Source organism: Rhineura floridana, chromosome 1, assembly GCF_030035675.1.
Source record: "Rhineura floridana isolate rRhiFlo1 chromosome 1, rRhiFlo1.hap2, whole genome shotgun sequence".
Lineage (NCBI taxonomy): Eukaryota > Metazoa > Chordata > Lepidosauria > Squamata > Rhineuridae > Rhineura > Rhineura floridana.
The window spans coordinates 248,509,313-248,533,768 of NC_084480.1; the positions used below are offsets into that span (position 1 = coordinate 248,509,313).

At 43.6% G+C, this 24,456-nt stretch overlaps 1 protein-coding gene across 5 annotated transcripts in view; it reads right to left on the minus strand.

Annotated features, from left to right (window-relative positions):
• Window positions 1–24,456, minus strand: part of KCTD1 (potassium channel tetramerization domain containing 1) — a 106,018-nt gene that overhangs the window by 64,743 nt on the left and 16,819 nt on the right. For 2 of the 5 annotated variants that reach the window (XM_061597575.1, XM_061597555.1), the window contains exon 2: window positions 3,715–3,823. The exons of 2 other annotated variants lie outside the window; for them this stretch is intronic. Coding sequence is in view for 1 of the 3 variants with exons in the window: in XM_061597528.1 (XP_061453512.1) it covers window positions 969–2,873 (1,905 nt within the window). In the remaining 2 variants the exon portion in view is untranslated. Of the gene's footprint in view, window positions 1–968; window positions 2,994–3,714; window positions 3,824–24,456 lie in introns of those variants that run through there. One more of the 5 variants, XM_061597528.1, reaches the window with a different exon arrangement.

Consider the following 24,456-nt stretch of genomic DNA (forward strand, 5'->3'; position numbering starts at 1 on the left):
AGGCTGGCTGATTAGCTGGCAAACTCCCCTGAAAGGGTCAGTTTGTACAAAACTGGTATTTCCACTTTGGAAATTGCTCAGGCATGTCATATACCTGCATCCACAGAATAAAGCTCTTTCAGAGCTTTGACTGAATTCATTGTTAATGTTGGAGACCAGATCAGCAAGAGGTTGAAGAGTCAATTGCAGTGGCTTGTAATAATATTGTTACCTCAGATATATTTTACAGGATGCAGCACAGTGAGGACTCTGTAATACTATTACATATTGGCATTATGGAAGTGGACAATATGCGATTAAGATCCAACTACTTATAGTTGGTTGTAACAAAACAAAAGGAATGCATGTGTGAAATTATTGTTGGGGGGCAGGTTCTGAAATTTGAAGGATCCACCTCCCATTACTGATGTGGAATTAATCTGTTTCTTCCATTAATGAGATTAGACAATATTGTTAAGAATCTGGGCATTTAAGTAAGGTCTCAAAACCTTTTAAAAGAACTTTTGCCTCACTTTCAGAAAGAAAGAAGCAACTAGGTTTTTCCAGCAGTTATTACTCCCACCACACAAACTGATGGCCCTCTCTAGCCAAGATCTGGGACTTCCCAAGCCTACCTTTCGGCATGTAGTGGGTGGGGACTGAGCCTAACAAAATGTTAATTTCCTCCAGATTTCCCAGAGAGTCCAAAGCTAAAAGTCAGAAATCAGGACAGAGACTGTCCGAAGTGATGGTAGGGAAACTAGGAAAGTTTCCAAGATTGCTTTCACTTTAGGATCACCTTCTACCTGCTAAGGAGCTAATGTTGATCTAAACTCTGAGGAGGTTGCCTGAAGTGAGCTGCAACATGCACTCGTCCTTTGGTATGTAATGCCATTCACGTGACTGGAGCAGTTAGAAAAAGTAAAGAAGGGGTGTCCATTTGGGAAAGAGAAAAAGTAAAGGAGATGATGGGTTTTCTTTTTTGTTACCTGTGTGGGGGAAACCATAGCAGGTGAAATGATAGTGGGAGAGTTGGTGCTTCTATGCCCATTGGCTTCAGGGATGAGGAGTGGCAAGGGGTCGTGTTTCACTGAGACCACCACCACCGCCGCAGCCGCTGCGCCCGCATCCAGGGGCTCGGCAGGCCTCAGGCAGAGTCTTTTGGGGGACGCGGAGGGGCCGCAGGCGTCCCCCCCAGCCGCGGCCCCACCCCCCGCAGCGTACATCGTCTCATAGAGGGAGCGCTTAGCCGACACGACGACAGCAGCCGCTTCGGCCTTCACGCTGGGGAGGCTGTCGCCGTCGTTGGGAAGGATGTAGGTGTTGTTGGCGGGAACGGGCGAGGGGCGGGCCCTGCCGTTGAGGGCGTAGCAGCCCCCTCCGGCAGCGGCGCCCGAGGGCAGTTTGGTTCCGATGCCAGCGATGCTGTTGAGGGTGGCGATGGAGACGGCGCCTATACAGTGGTTGGTGTAGGTCTTTGAGAGTTTGGCGGCCTTGGAAAGCATCTGCATGCGAGTGCCCAGCAGGTTCTTGCCGATGGCCTTGTTCTCGTACCAGGTGACGTCGCCCTCGCTGCAGTGGTCCCGCGGGCGCTGGAAGAAGGCCTTGCAGAGCGGGTTGCGCTTGGCCAAATACTTGACGAAGCTGGCGTAAGGGCAGAACTCCGTGCCGGTCTCGTACATGCGCGGCAGGTTCTCCTCGTCGCTGCTCTCCGCGCGCTTTTTGCTCCACGACGACGAGCGCGATTTGTGGTAGGGCCCCAGGGCCTTGAAGTAGACGAACTTGCGCCCGTCCTCGTCCATGGCCAGCCCGAAGGAGTCCTCCTCCAGCTCGCGCTGGTTCTCGCGGCCCCGCGTGCAGAAGTACATGCACGTCTCGAACCAGACCTTGTTGAGGAGCCCAAAGGGGCTCTGCGTGCTGAACACGCTGCAGGTGTAGAGCTTGCGCAGGTCGGCGCGCGTGATGGCCTGCTTCTGCACCACGGGGCTGGCTCCTTGCTCCTCCAGCTTGCGGATGACGGCAGCTAGCGTCAGGTTGGCGGCGCGCAGCTCCGGGTCCTTGGTGAGGTCGAGGGTGCGGCAGTAAGGAGGCTCGTTGAGGTAGCGGTTGAGCGAGCTGCGGATGCTGATGAGCGACGATTTGGAGTAGAGCTGCCCGCTCTTGGAACGCGCCTCGGCGTAGAAGGAGCGCAGCACCCGGCACAGCGCCCCCTTGTCCATGGTCTCGAAGTCCGGGCTCTGCGCCTTCTCGTTCAGGTACTCGCGGAAGATGCGCACTGCGTAGCGGGTGGCCAAGCGTGTGTTCTCGCTCAGCCGGGCCCGCTCGGGACGCTGCAGAAGCAGCTCCGCCTCCGGGTCCGAGTCCTCAGCGACGGCCACGGCGGACGCGTTGCCAGCTAGGGAGGCGGCAGCGCCGCGGGCGCTAACGGGAACCGAGGGAGCGCCACCCGCGGAAGCCCCGACGCCGCCACTGCTGCCGCCTCCCCTGACTCCTCCGAGGCGGCCCCTGACGCCGCAGACAGCAGCCGCTGCAGAGTCCAGCAGTACTCCAGTGCCTTGGTCCATACGGATCATATGGCCCGGCTCCTCGGAAGCGGCCCACTCCAGCCCCATCATCATCATTTCCTCCTCTTCCTCCTCGTCCAGCAAAAGGATCCCCTCATCGGCTCCCTCCTCGTCCCCCGTTATCTGCACCTCCTGGATCTCATCCTCGTCCTCCCCGTCCTCTTCCTCCCCAGCGCTGCAATAGTGGAGAGGTCGGTGGGGGCCGCTCCGGCCGGGCTGCCGGTCCCCCGTATTGTTCTCTCCACCACCACCTGCGCCGCCGCCGCCTCCTGCGCTGCCGCCCCCGGTGCTCCAGTCTCCTCCGCCGCCGCTGCCAGGCATTCTCGCCATATTGCCGTCTTCCTGCCAGTCCTCGGGCAGGGCGCATGCGCTATATTGGACCGCAGCGCTGGAGAGCTTTTGTGTTTAATGACCTTCAGCTACCGGGAGGCAAAGCTGGGCTCTTAAAGGGGCCGCGCGCTCCCAGTGGTTGTGGCTGCAGTGCGATGAATGGGGTGGGGAAGCAGGACAGACACAGAGGACGGGGAAGCAAGAAAGAGACAGAGAAACAAACACCACCAGACAGACACAGCAGCTTGGAAAGCCTTCCGTTCCCCAGTCTAGCGCGGCACACAAGGCTAATGCAGTGCAAAGGGTTACTTTATATTGGCCCGTGCATGCACCCAAGTAGAAGGGGAGGCTGGGACTGGCAGATCCACTTACCCAGCCTCAGTGCAGTGCCAGCTGCTGTCCGCTAAGTGATGCCCGAAGAGCAGCCCGGTAGACCCCACGCTCTCATAGCTTACGGGGGGGGGAGTGAGGGGAGATTCTGTCCCCTTCGCTGGCGGTACCGTCTGAAGGGAAACGACTGCGGTGGGGACTTAGAATTGGGGGGGGGCGCAGCTGCAATAACAGCGCCAGGTGAGATCAGCGAGGAGGGGGGCAGGCGCTTTACGCACAAGGCAGCTCCTCCCTACTGATTTCTGGCAGCCAAGCGCGGGAACGCGGCAGCATCGCAGCCCCTAGTCGGCGGCGGCGGGAGCTTGGAGTTGACTCCGGCAGAGGAGAAAGTTCTCGGATCGTCAGCACTTCTCAGTGACTCTGTCCGCTTCCCCCTCCCTCCCCTCTCCTACTCCCCGGCCATCCCACCTACCCCCCCGTCCAAAAAAAAAAAGCCACTCTGGCTGCATACCAGGCGCGTCGATCTCGCACTCCTCGGCTTCACGGCAACGACATTGAGCAGTCTTCAGCCAGACTGCGGCTGGAATCGGAGACGGCGAACCTCGCGGGAAGGCAGCTGACTAGTCCGGAAAGAGAGAGACCGAGGAGGAGAGTCAGAGCGGGTCCCAGGAGCGTCCTCCGTCGTTCCCTGCCCGAGCGGCTGCCGTCAAGCTGCAGATCTGGGGGGCGATCGGAGCCTACGAGTGGTGCCGGGGTGGCTGTCTACAAAAGGAGGAAGCCCGCTTGTTTCCTGCCTGGCGCTAATAAGCTGAAGGAAGCCAGTAGCATCAGAAGCCGCCAGGGCTAGTCCGCAGCCAAGAGGCAAATCGAGAGCTATTCCCAGCCCGCGGGGACAGGCAGCTGTAACGCGCGCACACACAGAAAAGGAGCGAGCGAGCAGGCACAGCCTAGCCCTGCAGAGCTCAGCCATCAACACTTCTCTTTCTCACATACACGCACATATCTACCCCCCCCCGTCTAGTTTTCCACCATCCTCGAACCATTTCTAGATTTTCAAACAGGCATCTCCCTCGGGCAATATGGGATTCGGCAAGCCCTGGCGCTGCCAAAAGCTGCCCTCGAGTTAGTAGCCGCTGGAATCATTTACCGACCCCCGCCGCCGCCGCCCCCCCAGCTCATTTCCGTATGTACTTCCAGACGCCACAAACCCCTGACTTCAAGCGAAGGGGGGGGGAGGCTTGCTTTCTTCGGCTGGCCTCGCCTCTCTTTTAACGTTTCAAAATGTTTTGCCGCTTGATTTCAAAAGGAGGATGGGGCTCCAGGAGCAGTAATGACACCCACAACAAAAGCAGAATGTTGCTGGGCGGGTTGGCGGAGACAGGCAAGCTATGGGCACCCACCATTTCCTTGCTGTGACTGGGAGAGGTGCGTCTGAACTTGCCCTCACACGGACAGGGGGCTACAAGTTGCTTCCTCAGTGAACACACACACAGCACTCACAAACTGGCTATGCCAAACTGACGCCACTGTGTCTTGGCCTTGCACTTTTAAGAAGTGAACATATAGGTTTTCACTCACTCCCCTGCCTCTTTTGATACTGTACTTTCACCTGGAACAAAATTCTGGGTAAATCTTGTTAAGCTACAAACAAGTCACAACCAGCAATCGCAACACCCCAGATATGATTCACAGATAAGGCCAGAGATGACAGTTTATTGTTGCCCTGATCCCTAAAAAAGGCCCGGGAGGTAATTTGACAGCACCGAAGTACAGTCTGGTTTTTTCTCTCTCTAAAGAGTGAAAGATATTTTGGGAAAGACAGATAACAGCCTCTCAAAGTGGTCCAAAAACACACAGCATTACATGTCTGAAGTCTTCAAAATTCCAGCAAATCAGATATTGCTCTTCTCTTCTTGACTTCCACTCTAAGATTCAATATTTGAATGTTGAGTTAACAGAAAGTCTAGAAAGATGGCATATTAACTATACTATATTTAAAACATTTATATTTTGCATTTCCTCAGCAGAAGTCTGAAAATGACCACACACCTTAATCCTATACATGTTTACTCAAAAATAAGTCCAAATGAATTCAGTGGGATTTACTCCCAGGTAAGTGTGCATAAAGGCTATGGGCACACTTGCAGTTATTACTGGTTTCAGTGCATCTCCAACTCTGTTGTGAATCAGGCCAGTCAAACTCAGACCACTTTTACTCAGAATATAGGCTTTTTGAGATTGGATGTACAGTATTTTCTCTTCAAGCCAGCTTCACACAAACTTCAAAACGGTTTGGTCAATCAACCTGTTGTGTCTCTAAGGGCTGTCCAATAGAAATGCATTGCTGTGGGCGGTCCTAAAAGGTCTGACATCAGCAGTGGGGCTCCTTGTATTCCAATCAAACAAAAAGGTGTACAGCTGGGTGCAGATTTGTTTCAAAAAGCACCAGGACAAAATGGTCTTGCTATTTTTTAAGGACAGTAGTGTGCACAAAGTCTAACTCCAGCCTAACTTCCAACTAGTCTGTTCAGAATCAGCTGCAAAAGTTCACCCATTTCTATCTTTACAACACAAACATATTTTTGGGGAAAGCACTATATTACACTGATATTGGTTCAGAAATTATAGTCTTGCTCCATTATCTTCCTGTAACTACAAATATACATCTTACATCAGGGTAGCCAACGTATGTTGTTGGGACTACAACTTCTGTCAGTCCCAGTCAGCAGGATCAATGCTTATGGATGATGAGACCTGTAGTCCAATAACCTCTGGAAGGCAAACGTCACCCATCCATGGACTATGAGTGATGTCAGTGAGGACAAAGCCATACTGCTCTCATTCTGAAGTCCAGGTCCACTCTACCCATACCAGAATCCAGAAATGTAGACTACATAATTAATCATGTATCCCATTGACAACAGTATGATGCACATTCAAATGATCACCTAAATGTGCATTCCAATAGACAACAAGCCAGATTGAAGCTCCTCGTTTTGCTGCACTAAGGTGGCTTCACTACCACAATGTGGTTAAAAAAAAAAAGAGGGTCAGTTTGTCCTTTCACAAACACTTTCATGTCCTTTCAAACACCCCTTCCCCAAAATGAAAGGGCTGTTTTGGAGGACACAAATATATTCATGCTTCTTGGTCCCTTCTTTGGCTCGGTTCCAGAAAACATGTTGGCTTACTTTGGAGGGAAGGGAGGAAAGAGAACCTTTTTGCTGTCGACTTATGTCCACAACTTCTGGAGAACACCAAGTTAGCTACCCCTGTCTAACATTGTACAATGACATTATGGTGCCAGCCAAAACTTCCCATATCTTCCAGTGCTCCCTGAGCTGGTGCCACCCACATATTTTGGACTACAGTTGTCATCTTCCCCAACCATTGGCCATGCTGGCTGGGGCTGATGGGAATTGAAGTCAAGCAACATCTGGAGATCCAGTATTCTTGGATCTTTCATAGAATCATAGGATAGTAGAGTTGGAAGGGGCCTATGAGGCCATCAAGTCCAACCTCCCGCTCCATGCAGGAATCCAAATCAAAGCATTCCCAACGGATAGCTGTCCAGCTGCCTCTTGAATGCCTCCAGTGTCTGAGAGCTGACTACCTCTCTAGGTAATTAGTTCCGTTGTCGTATGGCTCTAACAGGAAGTTTTTCCTGATGTTCAGTTGAAATCTGGCTTCCTGCAACTTGAGCCCATTATTCCGTGTCCTGCACTCTGGGACGACTGAGAAGAGATCCTGGCCCTCCTCTGTGTGGCAACCTTTCATGTACTTGAAGAGTGCTATTATATCTCCCCTCAGGCTTCTCCAGGCTAAACATGCCCAGTTCTTTCAGTCTATCCTCATAGGGCTTGGTTTCCAGTCCCCTGAACATCCTTGTTGCCCTCCTCTGAACCTGTTCCAGTTTGTCTGCATCCTTCTTGAAGTGCAGGCACCAGAATTAGATGCAGTACTCAAGATGAGGCCTAACCAGTGCTGAATAGAGAGCAACTAATACTTCACGCGATTTGGAAACTATACTTCTGTTAATGCAGACTAAAATAGAATTTGCCTTTTCTGCAGCCGCATCACGCTGTTGGCTCTTATTCAGCTTGTGAGCAATGACAATTCCAAGATCCTTCTCACATGTCATATTGCTGAGCCAAGTATCCCCATCTTATAACTGTGCATCTGATTTCTTTTTCCTAGGTGTAGAACTTTGCATTTATCTCTGATGAATTTCACTCTTTTTTGTTTTGCCCAATGCTCGAGCCTATCAAGGTCCCTTTGAATTTTGTTTCTGTCTTCCATGGTATTAGCTGTGCCCCCCATAGAAGGATAATATCTATTTTTTCCCACAATAAATACATACAAAATATTATTCCCTTAGAATAATTCCCTTAGAATGGTAGTAAGATTAGAGGAACCATAGATAAGACATAATCAGTTATAATGTACATATCTCTTAAGTCCTTGGTCCAATATGATTTAATTTGTGGTCACCCTCATGATGTTTATGTGCGTTCTTTTTTCATCTTATTCATCTAGCAGCTGCATTCCCCCCCCACACACACACACACTTCCAAGGGATAGGCTGTCATTGAGAAATAACCTTATAATGAGGAGATAGATGACTGGAACTTCCACAAAGTTTGCATTTTCAAAGATAAAGGAGAATGCCTTTTCTGTGGTGGTACTGCATATCAATTCTGCTTAGTTTTAGATTCCATGTCAAAACAATTCTTTTTAACTAAAGTTCTTAATTTAACAACGTGATTGTTTTATTGCTGCTTCTAAAGTTTTAATGCTGTTCTGTTTATTCTTATCTCATGCTGCTTTTGCTATTTTTACTATTATAGTGATTATTATTTCATTGGTTATTTTGCAGTTTGATATTTTGTAAGCTGCCTTGTGAATTTTGTACTTTGTCTTGTTTTATGCTGCTTTTTGTATCTAAATTGGAAGGTGGGATGCAAACATGTTTAATTGTAATAATACATTATTTGATCACCAGTTTTATCACCTTCCTTTCTAAAATTCCGATTCTGTAACCCTCTCTGTGTAGACAAAAATGGGTCTGTTTCATTGCTATCAATTGGCAAATGTTTGGTTGAAAAATGTTTTAGTAGAATTGTTTGATTGCAAGTCCTTAGTTGCTTGCAAGCCTGTTGTTATAACAAGCAAATAACAATTATCACTCTCACAGCTTTGGAAAAACACAGTGTCGCAATTAAAAATTGCAGGTGCATGTTGTACCCATTAACACATCCTGGAAGAAGATGTATCAGGTTATTTCAAGTCATATGTTTCAATCCGTCGAAGCATTTCTACCATTGTAGAGTCATTCCTGTAATTCATCCTGTTATACAGGAAGCTGCCTTATACCAAATCAGGCCACTGGACCATCTCATTCAGTATTATCTATACTGAAATGGCAGCAGCAATCTAAGTGTCAGGCTGGAGTGTTTCTCAGCCCTGTCTTAAGATTCAAGGGACTGAACCTGACCTCTTGAATACAAGCGTGCACACTACCACACAGCCCTAGTTCCCCTGTTATAATGACAAGGCCCCCAATAAAACATTCAAGGCTCTCATTTCACTGGACTTTTGTGAGTTAAAAGGAAAAAAAAACTTCAGGACATTATTAATTTCCTAGAAAGTCCCTCATGCTAGATGTATGTATGGCCTCAAAAGTTGTTTCTTCAGGTTTCAGTTTGATGTTAGGTGAGCAGAGCTTCTGCACTTTTAATTGTGTAAAGGTGGGGGGCTGGCTTTTCTTGTGGCTGCATGACAGGCCATACTTGCCAAAATGTTGTTTGTACACAATTATTTAGTGATGATGCTGAAAATACCTACTGGAAATTTTAAAAAGTGACAGTTCAGCCTTCCATCCATCCATGGTCAGTAAAATGAGTACCCGGCATATGCTGGGGGGTAAAGAAAGGCCGGGGACGGAACTGGCAATCCCACCCATATATATGGTCTGCCTAGTAAACATCGCAAGACATCACTCTAAGGGCTCATCCAGACGACTGTAAAATGTGTGACACGCCCGCTATTTGTGTTCATTATTTTTCGGTCGTCCAAATGACGTCTCGCGCTGTTACGCATTTTCACGGGTTAAATTCGCTCCTTGCAATACCAGCAAAAATGCAATTTGCTGTTTAAAATCAGGAATCATCCGCTGTGCCTTCAGGAGTTAGGATGCAATACCGTGGACTTTACAGCTGATGGGCGGTTCTTGGGTGTTTCCCCTTGCCCCTTCTCCTCATTCCAGCCAATCACGTATCTGCACTTTTGCGCATGTGCGAGAATAAGCCCGGGAAAATTGAACCAATATCGCAATGGTGGGGTGTTGGGGGGGGTCTGCAACTACTGCACAGATGCATTTTATTTTTTGCTAGCCTGCAAACTGGGCAGCCACTCTGGGTGAGATCTGCAATGCACAGCAAGTGAGAAAGGGGTGGTGGTCGGTTTCAGCCTGCCTCCGGAAAGCTTTGTCAATTTCGTTCTACTTGCTGGGGTTTTTGCTTCAAATCAGAAAAGCATACATTCATTTAAGTGTAATATCGCAAATACAAAGAAGAAAAGGTTTGCTAGTTGGTTTCAAGCCTGCTTGGGAAACCTTTGTCAATTTCATTCTCCTGGGAAGGAAAGGGAGAAGGAGGGTGTGTGTGACACGTTTCTTGCTTTTTTGGAGAAATAAGTGCAATTGCCAGCGTGTGTATCTCCTTAAATATCAATAAAGGCAGAAAAGCATACATTCCTTTAAGTGTAATATCGCTAATACAAACAAGGCAGGAGTGAAACCAACCAGCAGCCTTTTCTTTCTAGGCAAGAACTCCTTTACAGCCATATTGTGCTTCGTTGCAAAGGGGGAGAGGAGCAGTCATTTTTTTGCTGACCAATTGGTTGATAGGGGGAGGTTTTAGAGGCGGAGCTTGGAAAAAGCGGAAAGAATGTAGGGGTCTTACCGCTGTGTGTGCAGGTGCAAAAAAGCAGGTTTTTTTCATTGGGAAAGAGAGAACTAAAAGGCAAAGTGAGGACTATCAGATGACAAACTGAATATGGAAACCGTGGATTATCCCGCTCCGTTTGGATAAGCCCTAAGACTCGGAAATGACTCACGCTACAAGTGCGGGGACACCTTTACCTTTTACAGTAGTCTACTTGAAGTAATTAAATCATATGTTGCCATGGCCAGATCCACGTGCTCTAATAACAGGTACAATTGGCGCACCAGCCTAAGGTAGTCAAAAGCACTACTGCCACCTGAACATCTGGTAGCAAAGCTGGATCAAGGAGCACTTCCAAAATATGAACCTGATTCTTCAAGGGGTGCTCCATCCCATCCAAAACAGATTTAAACCTTATTTCTTTATCCACATTCGTACCAACCAATTTGGTAGTTCACATCTAGCCCTTCACTGATCTCAGGCATTGGTTGAGAACCTCCACAGAGGCAACAATAAAAATTAAGATTTTTTTTTAAAAACTCCACAGCATCTATAGAATAAGAAAGGAGAGATAGAACTGAATGTCATACTGATGGCGTTGAATCCCGAACAGCATAGGGCATAAAACTGAACATAAGCCTATGGCCATGACATCAAGTAGCTATCTCCCTACCACCACCTTCTGAGATCTTTCCTCCATGGTAGACAGGAAACACTGTAAAATGGTATCCCCAAGACCCATTCCAAATAGGCCATCTAGAAGGATAACAATCAATGTTACTGAAAGCTTCTGAGAGGTACAGCAGAACTAATGGCTGCATTCCACCTGTCCATCTCTTGGTGCAGATCATCAACCATGGTGACCAAGGCAGTCTGGCTCTGAAACCAGATTGAAAAGGATTCAGATAATCTATTTCATCAAGAAATACCTGGACTCTTTCTCTGGCTTGAAGTGTTAAAAGAGACACTGGACATATGTGGTCAGCATTCAGCACAATGGACAATGAAAGCCAACTTCTTTGTAAGACAGAATAGAATATCTTAATACCTTACTCTCAGTGGGACTCTAGTTCTATGAAACTACACAAAGGGATTTCAAAACCAGCTGATTTGTAGGTTCATGTATAGAAGTTCTGTAGCTACAGTTTCCAGGAGAATACAGCAATGCATTGCATTGTCAGTGTGCGTACACCAACATTATGAAGCTGGGAAAGAACTCTTAGAAACTGGATGAACCTTTTTTTCAGACTTGCCAAGAAAGCTCTTAAATACTGAAGTTATTCAAACCGAGCTGGGGAGAGTTTGCTCATCACTCATTAGGCTGTTAATGTTTAGAAATTTCAGTACTACCCTGAACTATATGCCCTAGTTTTTAGAGAAACACACACACACGGATTTAAAAAACATCTATGTGGTGTGAGGACTCTAGGTTCAACTATTTGTTTATCAAGTGGTAAAAGTCACTGGAAGGTTTGAGGGCAAGACTCCACCTAGCCTACCTCAACTATTGCTCTGAACACTTTGGAGGAAGGGTCAGGCGTGTGTGTGGGGGAGTGAGGGAGTGTGAGAGAGAGAGAGCTATGGTTTTAGGGCTGCAATTCTGCCTATAGATTTTAAAGAAATAGGAAGAAATAGCAAGACTAGTCATTTTAACAAATACCTATTCAACTCCAATAGTAATATTCATTGAGATAAACAGTCTAATCTTATGCAAAATGCTCTTATGCCATTGAAATAAATGATCTAAGGTGTGCCTCACTCATAAGACACAACTTCCTCTTCTACTTGATTTATGATAGTAATTGTGTTGTAATCTACCTTATAAGTCTTTTGGGCTATGACTTAATTCATTTTTGTTACATGCTCTCTTATCCGCACTTGTCTTTGTTAATTGTTTTGTTATGTTGCAATATAATTGACTTGTATTTTAATCAAATAAAATATTAATAAAAAGACAGGAGCATGATCTAGCCTAAAATAAATCTCACTGATTTCAAAGGAAGTATTAAGCACCTACTTAAACTGTATCCAGTGAAATGTGTGAAACTGAAAAAATGCACAATTTTGACTGCATTGTGCCATATATATTTTGACTAGCGCAGGGATGGCAAATTTTTTGGCAATCCAAAGGCTGATGGGAGTTGCAGTTGATGGGAGGGTGACAGGTTTCTCATCTCTGATCTTGCATGTGGCATTTATTCAAATTAAAAGTAAGTTTTTAAAATAAAAAATGAAGGAAAAAAAGAAGAAATGGGTCTCTCTTCCTTGCTGTCAAATTGGGAAAAATATAATTGACCTAAAAATTGCTAGGTGAAATAAAGATCAGTAGCAACATTTCAGAGGTAACATTTTTCTGTATTTTTGATTTGTAAATGTGGTCATAAATAATCTTTTTGGGTCTAGCCCATATAAGACAGCTTACATGTCATAAGAACACAATACAATGCTCTTAGAGGTCACTGATTCATAGGGTCGCCATAAGTCGTAATCGACTTGAAGGCACATAACAACAACAGATAATCTAAACAGGAAGTGTACAAAATTATTTTTAAAAATGCCAGTTAGAATAGAATAGTAGTACAGATTCCAGAAGCCATATAAAAACATACATTCTAAAACAGTTATCTAATGCAAGCTCATAAAACAGATGCCTAAATTAGGAAAAGGCACTCTGAAATAAATAGGTCTTAAAAACCTGTTTAAAGATTTGCAGATGTTGAGGCCATCCACACATCCATATGGCAGGAGCTCCATAATCTGGGGTCACCACAGAAAATGCCCTGTATCTCATGCCCACAGTCAGCCTTACAGATGGGGCCTACAAGCAGGGTCTCCAAGGCAGATCTTAGTGCCTATGAAGGCTCATATGGGTGTAGGCCATCCTTCCAAAAAAAAAAAAAAAAGCCTCAAAACACAGCTTTAAAGGTCAGAACTAGCATTTTTAATTAATTACTGGTGTAACTGGTGCAAAATAGGTGCCACATACTCAGATCACCTAGCCTCAACCAATACCCAGGTGACAGGTTTTTGCACCAGTTAAAGTTGGACCATCCATCTCTCATTCTATTAAAATCATGACATCCAGGTTCATTTATCATTAAAATGTAAAGCAAACTGGTCCCAGTGGGTGTTTGAACACTTCTCCGTGTTCTCCCAGGTCTCTACAAAGGAGGGCATTAATCACCCTAAAAAGTTTCATTGGCTGACATTGGCTGGCAGTACAATTTCTTTGCTGTCGTCACTGCCACAGTGTGTTTTCTAGAACCCAGAATTAAAAGTGTTTCATTGCTTTAAGCTCCTCAGTATACCAAAGTGCTGGCATGATTCTATACGTTGACAGAGAATGTTTGGGTGAAATCATTTTGATAGCTGGAGACATCCTTCCACTCCAGAGTCCTCAGAAAACATGGGGAACACCCTGCAGGAAAATGATCCTGCCCATGATTCATAATCTTCTGGGGATGGAACATCAGCTTTGCTCCTTAACCTCAGTAGAGGTTACAGATAGCCTGAAGGTCCAATTAGATCAGATAACGATCTGTCCATGACAATGGAGCCACTAAAGTTTTTCCCATCCACAGATAGTCTTATCCTATTCTTGAACAAAACACCAAATCAAGAGTGTCCTGCTACATGTGTTGGGCCCAAAACTATTGGAGACAGGCCCCCTCCACACATGGATGTCGAAATCCTCCATGGCCATCAGCCTCAGGTTTCTCATCACCACTGCCAATACCACCTTTGTCAGTTCAGATACAGAGGCTGTTAGGCAATAAGATGTGACACTAACAACCCCCACTTTCTCTCTTTAGATTCCCACACCAGGTACAGGGACTCTTGATGAGCAGACTGCCTGATCAGTGAGATGCAACCTTTATAGACCAGCAATAGGGAACTTATGGTGCTCCAGATGTTGTTGAACTCCAACTCCCATCAGTCTTAACCAGCATGGCCAATGATGAGAGATAATGGGAGTTGTAGTCTAGCAATATCTGGAGGACCATAGGTTCCTCTTTCCTCTTAGAGACCAAAGCTAACCCCCTTTCCCGTCCCTTAAGCTCTGCTTGGTTCTGCACTCAGTAGAGATATCCGGAGAAGGACCCAAGTACTTCCCATAGTCTGAAATGAGCTATATTCAAAGAAGTAGTTTGAAATGGTCTGTCACTAAAATCAAAGGATATATATCATCTCTCAGCTTGATGCATCAAGCTATAATATTACTTGTTCCAAACGTAAATGAGTCGTGTAAGCAAAATGCTGCCGATTGATTGATTGATTGATTGTATTTGTATACCACCCCATAGCCGAAGCTATCTGGGCGGTTTACAGTATTAATTATTGTTAATTAACTTCAGTGTTATCATTTTGGCCATAATCTTCCTCTCTATTTCACACCTTCAGAATAATTCAAACACACATGAGTTAATGAGAAAAAATAATAAAGCACAAACTTTCATAATCAGTGTCATAAGATTTTGAGCTCTCTCGATCATATTTGCTCTGGTAATATCCAACATTTCCCAGCAAGTTTCACTGCTGATTAGGAACCAAAATGAACAGAAAGCAAGGTTCTAACTGTATTGTGGGAACTGATAGGGCTGTGTATTCCCTGCCCCTGACCTGGTTCAGGCCTGATTCAGTGCCTCAGATGAGGTCCAATCCAACCTGGGATGACCTCAACAAATTCCAATTCAGGTCCCAAACTGAACTGGGGCTTTGCACAGACCTAAGTGCAATTATGTTTCTAAACCTTAATTAAATGGGGTTGGCATGAGGAGGGGTGGTGGTGTAGGAAATGCAGGCAGAGACTCTTGACTGTATCATGTCCTTCTCTCCCCCTTTAAAGCATTCTATACCACATGAAAAAATGGAAATGGACTGCCTTCAAGTCGATTCCATCTTAGGGTTTTCATGGTAAGTGGTATTCAGAGGTGGTTTACCATTGCCATCCTCATCCATTAACCACTGTGCTGTTCTTTAAATGACAGTGCAACGGTGCAATCCACTTACCTGGAAATATGCTTCTTTTGATTACAGTGGGACTTCTTTTTGAGCAGACATACATAAACTTGTTTTGTTAATCCAAAGCAACTAACAGTTTCTGGTTCCATACTTGGCTTAGAATTATTAATAAAGATGAGAATCACCAATTCACCCTCTGATTTGAAATATAAAATGGTGGGTAAAGTTCTAAAGCTCCTTCAGTGTGAATTGTCACAATGTGTTGTGGACTGTCCATATAGGGAAATCAGGGGTTCCAATTGCATGGTAGCCTATGCATGAACCAGCTTTTTATGTGGAGGCTTTCTCTATGCAGAGAAAGTCTATGCCAATGCATGCATATCTTGCAGCAGAACGGCTTTTGCCACAGGCAAAGAGCCAAAGAGGATTTAAGAGACCACATTATCCTGATGATTACTAAGGTTGCAGACACACTGGGATTCACTTCTAAGTAAGGTTTCAGAAGATCAGGCAGTACAACTGTCCAGGGGCATCCTACAACCTAGGCTGGCAGAGTTTCATGGATTAATGGGTTAGATTAATTGAGCTTGAAAACATTTCACCAACTTTTAAACATCACATTTTTATTTTTAAAAAAACTTTTAGTCAGCTAACCCCCATCCATTAATCAAGCGCATTTTTAAAAAATAATAATTTTTTAACCAAAGTGCTAATGAAAACTGTAGGTGACAAAGACAATATTAAAATAAGCATTCCTTTCCCTCCTGCCCCCCACAGGAAAGAAAGCTTCTTTTAAGACAATGCCTTCTATAATACCTGTCTACATTATCTAAAAACAAAGAATGTTTCTTACTTAAAACTGTTGTTTTACCCATATATGCAAATTTAATAGATTTACTTTTGATTAGACTTTTACTAAGTCTAATATGATTAATTAACTAAGTTTTATTTAATTGGATGGACTATTTGAATAGTCTGTTTGGGACGGAAACAGATTTCTCTGTGGCTGATCCATAATTGTCAACTGGAAACATACCCAGACAGACACTAGAGCATCTTTTAAAAGCATTGCAACTCTTCGTTATAAAAAGTGGGCTGGTTTTTTTGTAGCCTAATTGGACCTGGGCTTTTTTTATTGTGCTGATATCATCTGCAGGAATTAAGCCTCAATACCTTTAGAGATCTAAATACAAAAAATTGCAATTAAACACCACAAAGGAATTCAGTAAGGAAGAGTTTACAAAAAAGAAGTAACAATGTACAAATAAATACATTGATGCAAATTGACTTGCTCGATGTGTTGTGTTATCAAAAATTATTGAGAATTGGCAATTCCCAACAGCCTACTGAGAAGGTACAAAACCCTTCTGCTTTGAAGCTATTTCTTCATGTTCTTGTAAGGACACGAGAAGAGCTCTGCTGGACCATACCAAAGGCGTATCTCAAGCAGCATCCTGTTTCCCACAGTGGTCAACCAGAAGCCTCTGAAAAGTCCAGAAGCAGGGCATGGATGCAATAGCATTCTGCAGCTCATGATTCCCAGCAACTGGTATTCAGACACATATTGCCTCCAATACTAGAAGTAGCATTCAACAGTCATCATGACAGGTAGCTTTCATTGTTAGTTTTGTCCTCTATGAGTGAATTTATCTAATGTCCTTTTAAATCCATCTCAGCTGGTGGTCTGACAGCCAATGTGGTGTAGTGGTTAGAGTGTTGGACTACGACCTGGGAGACCAGGGTTTGAATCCCCACACAGCCATGAAGCTCACTGGGTGACCTTGGGCCAGTCACTGCCTCTCAGCCTCAGAGGGAGGCAATGGTAAACCACCTCTGAATACTGCTTACTATGAAAACTTTGTTCACAGGGTCTCCACAAGTCAGGATCGACGTGAAGGCAGTCCATTTCCATTCAAGTTGGTGGTCATTACTGCATCTTTTGGTAAAAGTTTCTAATTTTAAAATCCCTAGAAGATTTTCCAGATTCAGATTATTTTTCAGGAGACATCAACCCAAGTGAGTATGGTGAGCTTTCAGCCATTCAGAAGTTATAGCATTCCATGCCATATTGCAATATACACTAGAACTGAAAAGCTTGTTCTTTCAAGACTTCTGTGCTTTTAGTATATGGAGCACAAGTGAAATTTTTCCCATCAAAGCAGGCCAGACATGTATCACCTGCTGAATCTCTGGTTGTCATGCTGTTACAGAAGGCACAGGAGCCCAGCCAAAGAAAAGCTGGCAACACAGACATCTTGAAGGAAACTTCTGGTAGTATGGATTCAGTTCTTAAGCCACTCTGGTAGAGTAATTGACATCAAATATGCAGCTTGGTTTTTTTAGGGGACAGAGTGGAAAGCAGAAATCTTCCTTGTTCAGGCCATCCAGGTGCAACTGTTGTCTTCTGACATGGTAAAGAGCACTCGGCACTAACTGTCAATATATCACTATTTGAAAATATATGCCCTACATTTAGGCAAGATGTTATAATTTCTCCAGTACAGAGGAGGGAGCACTTTTTCAGCCCAAGGGCTGCATTCTCCGACGGGCAACCTTCTGCAGACTGCATGGCAATGGTGGGAGGGGCCAGAGGCAAAACTTGGGCAGAGCGGTGAATGTGACCTTTGTACAGGAGCCTAAATTCCAGCCACACGAGACAGAGATTTGCACACAGAGAGAGACACACATATACCACCATCCAGACAAGCAAGAGGAATTATCACTGTTCAGACACATTTCAGTCACGCCAAAGCACTCAAGGAAGGCATGGAGCAGGGCTGGCAAGATAGTATGGCCTAGGGAGAGTCTACGGGTCATATAGAGAGGCCTGGAGGGCCACATTTGCCCCTCCCAGGCCTGAAGCCCCCGCTACTAATATACAAGTCATGAAAGATTTTCTTAAAAAGATATGAAGGCCAGAAATGACATACCAACAGTCTGTTGAAGGAGGCTGGCTTTCATGCGTGTGGAGGAGACCATATATGCTGCCTTGAGCTCCTTGAGGGAAAGGCAAGGTATAAATGAACTGAAACTGTAACACTGGCAGTATGTGTTACAGAGCATGAAAGGGTGTCGAAAATACTAAGAAGCCCAATCCTATGCAGAGTTAGGCACATTAAGATAACTGAAACCTTATACCCATTGCAGAGGCTCAGGTTGCTAGCGTGTAAGCCTATGTATATTTTGTGACATGCGAACAAGGAGCCATTGAACTCAGTGGACTTGCATGCATGGGATTAAGCTGTAAGAGACATCACTCTCCACCAAATGTTGTCTGAGAATACTGGCTTTATCTGTTTGCCTTTTCTAGACTGCAAATATCAAATCCCAAGGAAAGCAGCTTTTGGAAGCACTGCAAGACGCAATTTCTCCTGCCAGTTCAAGTTGTGCATGTCTTGCATATTCATGCATGTGTTAACATGAGCCAGCCATGAAGATTGAGCAAGGTCTGGGGCAAACTTTCCAAGAGCAAGAAAAAAGGATGGGAGTAAGATAGCTTACAGCAGACTCTCCCTTTTTGCCTTACCATCAGAGGGAAAAGGTCATCTTAACAAGAATAGGTGGACAAAGAACCAGATGATTATATCTTTTCCTCGTTCAAAAAATGAGGTTAGCTTTGAGCTAGAAGGCAAGGAAACAGTGAGTTTTAAGAACAGTACTCATGCCTGGCATCAGCACCTCTGTTGCCATAACTAGTCAGACATCAGAACACACAGACCACCAGAGTATTTGATCTAGAGAGGCTATAAACAAGATCAAAAGACATCAGGGACATTTGGGCTACAGGGAATAGAAATCAAATTCCTTTTCCACATATGCCTTTCCCTTTAAAACACAAGCACTTCCAAAAAAGTTTTTGGAAACATTATTGTTAGAACACAGCGATATCCAGACAGCAAGAGTCCCACACTTGGTTCGTTATGTGCACTAAACCAGAGTGCAGGTAGATAACAAAGTGGTTAACTTCAGAAGAGAGAGAACCATTTGACAATTTCAGAGCATTGCTCAGGTACCAACTGCGTGATCCTAAAGCTCTCTGTTGCCTAGGATTTGTAAAGATGGGGGCAAGTGGAGAACCAGACATGGAATAATTACTGGAACATACCTGAAAAGTTTGAAGTTCCAGTAGTTAAAACTGCTTTCTAGATTTTGAAGGTTTCAGTGTTTCAAAGGAAACCAGAAATCTTCTTAATTCAACACTACCCTACTGTGACTAGTAATTACTCTCACTCATGTAATGCTGCCACTAAATCCTACTAATATGTCTTTATTCCTGAGTTAGGGTTATTGTTCAAATGTTAACAATTAAATAAAATACACATTTTATTCAAAAGTACTTCAGTTATTCTGTTGATGTTGACATTATCAGAGTTAAACAGAAATACATACAAACAAACTACAGTAGAAGCATTGTTTTCACTATCATACATTGGAATTCTGTTAAAAAACTAATGTCCACGTTTTCATAGCAATAAAAGAAAATGGCAGAAAGGAGCAGTTCTGTGGTGTCCCCCCTCCATGCCTATGTCCCTTCTCAAGATCTTTCTAGTTTATATATCTTATTTTGTACCCACAAAGCATCAAGGAATGACTAATGCATTAATAATAATAATGGTACTAATTGAAATAAAGCCCTAAATGACTGAGGCCCCAAATATTTGAAAGATCACTTCCTTCCCTACAGACGCTGTTAGGTGTTAAGATCAACAGAGGAGATCCTCTCGGCAGTGTCAGAAGTACTGTAGCGTTTGTAGTACTGTAGTGGCACTAGTCTGATTCCTAAAACACGAAACATGTATAAACATAATAAAGGAAAGGAACTGACTTCCTGAAGAGCAAGAAAATGTTGAGATGAGTGTTCTAGTGGAGAAGGCTGGAAGGATGCACACATTTTTTCAGAGGGAAAAAAGTTAAAGGAGGGCCTTATATTAGCAGAGACAATCCTTCATCAGCAACATTGGTTGCACTCTTGAGCGAAGACCTTGGTTTGTGTTTTTGTAAATGTCTACTTCTGTAGTGATTCGAAGCCCCAGGAAAAACCATCTGTCCAACTATTGTCATATAGCAGAACCAGCCGAGAGCACCTTCACATTTCTGAAAGTTCATCTGCACAAGATATTTGATAAGGATGTGAAAGGCTGAACATATACCTTTGTACCTCTGGGGAATTTGCCCTGAACTGATGCCCTCAAAAGGTCATGTGACTGAATGGTGCCTTAACTGTATACATCTCAGTTCTCGTGCTTTCCAACTAAGGTTCTGCTTAAGATCCACAAAGCACTCACACTTATTTTGAAGGGTGGGAATTAGAAATAGCCCCCTAGGTAGACTCAACATGGATTTAATTTAGATTTGTAGTTCACCGATTTTGCTTCACAGATAACTTGAAATTTAGCTACAACTTTCTTCTATTAGTTTATGGAATTTATGCGGGAATCAGTCAAATTTAAAATGTAGGAATGTTTTAGCAATCTGGTTTTGAAAATAGGTACTACTTCCTTGAAGTTTGCCAAGATGACAGCTAGCATATAGTAAATTCTGTGGATTTTTAATATGAATTATTAGACAAATCCCGACTCTACTGAAAAACAATTAAGGTTGTAACCCCATGTAGAGTTATGTAGAATTATGTCTCACTGAACACACTGGGAGTAAATTATAAACATGGGACAGTATTCCCACTGCATTAGAACAAGAGGATGCCCCCGTCCTCCCTTGGCATGCGCCCTGTGCCATCTCCAAATTTGCTCTGGGGGGTAAGGTGAGCCCCTAGAACAGATTTAGGGGAGCACGGGGGGAAGGAGAGGGAGATCATTCCATCAGTTTAGTACTACATTGAATACAATCCATGTTATACACTTTGAACTGTGAGTGTGAGAGATGGAACTTATCACATGTACACATTTCTCCTCACATGAACCAGACTTGAACCTTTGCCTTTTAGATTTCCTGCTAAAGCTAAGGAACATATTTATTTCAAATGAATGGAGAGCAAAATTTAAAAAACCAAACAATACTTCAAAGGGCGAAAGGTAAAACTGCCTCTTTAGTCAAATCTTGTATCTCAGAAAACAACTTTTTAAAAATAAAAAACAGGTGAAAAATGAGAACTTGGTAGGGCTTTCAGGTAATTAAAGAAAAAAGTTGATTAACTGCATCCATTTTAGTTAAGATTGCAATCCTATAGACACTTAGGGAGCAATCCTAACTATAGGAAGCCAGCGTAATTTACGCCAGTTTAACTTAAGCAGGTGTAAAGTATACCAGATCCAAAGTCTGTTCAGGAGCAGGGCTACTGCTGAGTTGGCCCAAACCTGATAGAGGGGAAACAAGCCTTTAAAAGAGGGTTTGACTTCTACCACTCTTTTTGCTGCTGTAAGTGTGGCAGGACTGCCAGGTCACATGATGAATCTGAAAAGAGTTAGGATCCAGCATAATTCACTACCACCACCTGGTTCCCACCCCCACCACAATCCCAGGAAGCTCCTGTTTGGGGATGCTGACCTGGGTTAGCAGAGATAAGACTTATGTTGGCATATCTCTGGCTGAGAGGGAGATCTGCCAGAAACTTGCTCATCCCTTGGATCTTGGGTTTGGATTGCTCTTACTCAATAGCAAGCCCCAGTGAAATCATGGGTCTTAAGTACGAGTATGTATAGTATTGTGCTCTAAATGACTGTTTATATTTGCATATGGGTGGTTCTGAAATTAGAAACATTATTGTTTTGGTTTTAGATGTGCATTACCTTAGAATACAAGAGAAGGCTGGAATGCCTCTTTTAAAACAGTGTTTGCAAACTACTCATTAAAAATACATCTGCTGCCCAAGTAATTGGGGCAGCTTTTTAGGTGAATAAAACATTTTTTAGAAGAACAAAAATTGATAGATCCAACTGATTCATTCATTAAACATTACAGCCTAGAACAGCCTTTCCCAACCTTTGGTAGGGTTGCCGTATTGCCCGGTTAGCTGGGTTTTACCCGGATTCTTTGCATGCCACCCGGCACCCGTTTAGCCCCCTAGCTGGCCCAGATTCTCAGCTTTAATTTTTTAAAAAATTAAGTTTCTAGGTGGTCCAGTTCTCGAGATATACATAAAAACATCAGCCCCCCCGTTAAATCTTTTTTTTTAAACTACTGTATAGCACTTCGCAGCTTTAACCCCGCCCGTTCAGGATTGCAGCCTATCAGTGAAGTGCTTGGTTGACCTGTGGCAGCGTCTAGTAAACCTCAATGCAAGGCAAGAAAATGGTGGTTCCCCCTCCCGTTTATCTGAAAATCTCATAAATTGGGTAAGTATATACATTTCAGTTTCCCCCCCCCCTTGTGTGTAGGAGTCAGATCCTGGGCAGTGTTTTGAAAACCTTCCCAATAGTTGCTTTTGTGGGGGTAAAAGCATTGCTAATCCCATATGTCCAGAGTAAATCCCATTGAATTCAATAGGATTTACTTTTGAGTAGACATGGTTATGAATGCGCTGAAAATCAATGGGACTTTGGAGTGAATGTAAAAAAGAATTGTGTTTGTGTTCTCTTTCTGTTCCCCTCACCCCAGTCCTATTTTAAAGCAAGTAGGCAGGGCTTACTTAGGTATTACAGTTTTTATTCTGTAGGAAACTAATACTGGTTTTTTAAAAACTAATACTGATTTTTCTGCAATGACCAACTGGTTTGACAATAAACTATTATATGGGCTGTATGTATTTATACATCTGCAGTGTCTGTGTGTAGTCTTTCCAACAACCCTGTGAGGTAGGGTTGGAAACCAAGGCAGCTCACAACAAGAAATAAAGCCATTTAAAATCCAATAACCATAAAAACAAGTATAAACAGTTGCAAAACAGCGTAAAGTGGCATGATTCAGAATTTTGGGTTGTGTGAAGTTGCTTATCACTTGAGGTTACAGTTCTGTCCCAGTTTGAGTAAGTTCCACTGAATACTCTGGGACTTGCTTCTGAATAAATAAACCTAGGATTGCACTATAAATATCTTTACAGTTTGTGTAAATAATAAATATATTTGATAGTCATGCTTATATAAATATTTCTTCATTTATCATAGTTTTGGTTTTTGGTTAGGAATCCTGACTGGTTATGAGATGCTTAGTTTTCTGCCTTACTCATAGGAATCTTGTTGTGGTTGGTATGGTATTACATTTAGGAAAGTGTTACTGCCTTCTGTGTTTTTTTTATCCTAGTTGCATTTCACTTATCTTTAACCTCACTCCATTACAGCCATAGAAGCAACAGCAGCATATGCAAGATAATTAACTCCCATTAGTGATAAGAGCAAAAACTTATAATTATTATTTTAATTAAAACAAGAGGCTTATCAGTACTATTTTCTTTCTGAGCCCAGGACTGGGTCTTTCATGATGCCCGGTGGGGGTGGGGGGGAATAGGAGAGTAGTCGATAAGACAGACATCCTGGCATTGGTAATCTAATTAGCAAGGTATGTGTGGGGTTGTTGCACACTTCCAGGCCCAGTTTCACTTTGAGTAGGGAGGTGGAGCCTGTGTAGATGTGGTTGATCAAAGGGAGAAGAAATTTTGAGTTAAGCAAAGCTCTGCTTTTATAAACCTAAGAAACATACAGATACTTTGAATGTCTGAGTGCCTGCACCAGTGGAATACTGGAGGAACTTGTAAAACTTGCTGCAACAGTATTTAGAACTGAGCATGTAGTGTGAAAGACTCCTTTTCCTAACATTTTGGCTTCTTGTTTTTCTCCACCCACCACATCTCTGAAATATATCCTATATGTAATGGTTAACCGTACTGCTTGCCCTGACTTACTTTATGTTTGTTGCTATTTTGTGTTTTTATTATGTTTTTATACTGATTGTGTATTTTTATTGTTTTTATTATATTTGTAAGCTGTCCTGAGCTCTGTTTTTAACAGCAGAAGGGCAGGATATAAATCCTCTTAATCAATCAATCAACATTCCATAGTGTTGGAAACTAGAGTCTAGGCATTTAAGGCTGAAAATGTTTTTTTTTTTAAATGATTTCTCACATCTTTCCCCAGTTTTTGGTGGTAATTCCTAGGCACAAAAACAAAACAACTGGACAATCCAAATATTAATATGCAAATATTTGCATAATATGCAAACAATATGCAAATAATTTGCATAATATGCAAATTAGCTTGCCCGGATTTGTGGAACTGGAATATGGCAACCCTAACCTTTGGGTCCCCACACATTGCTGGACTACAATTCCTATCAGCTCTGGCCAGCATGGCCAATGGTCACAAATTATGGGAACTGTAGTTCAGCAACATCTGGGGACCCAAAGGTTGGGAAAGGCTTCCCTAGAACCTGAGAACACTATTTTTTAAAGATAAATA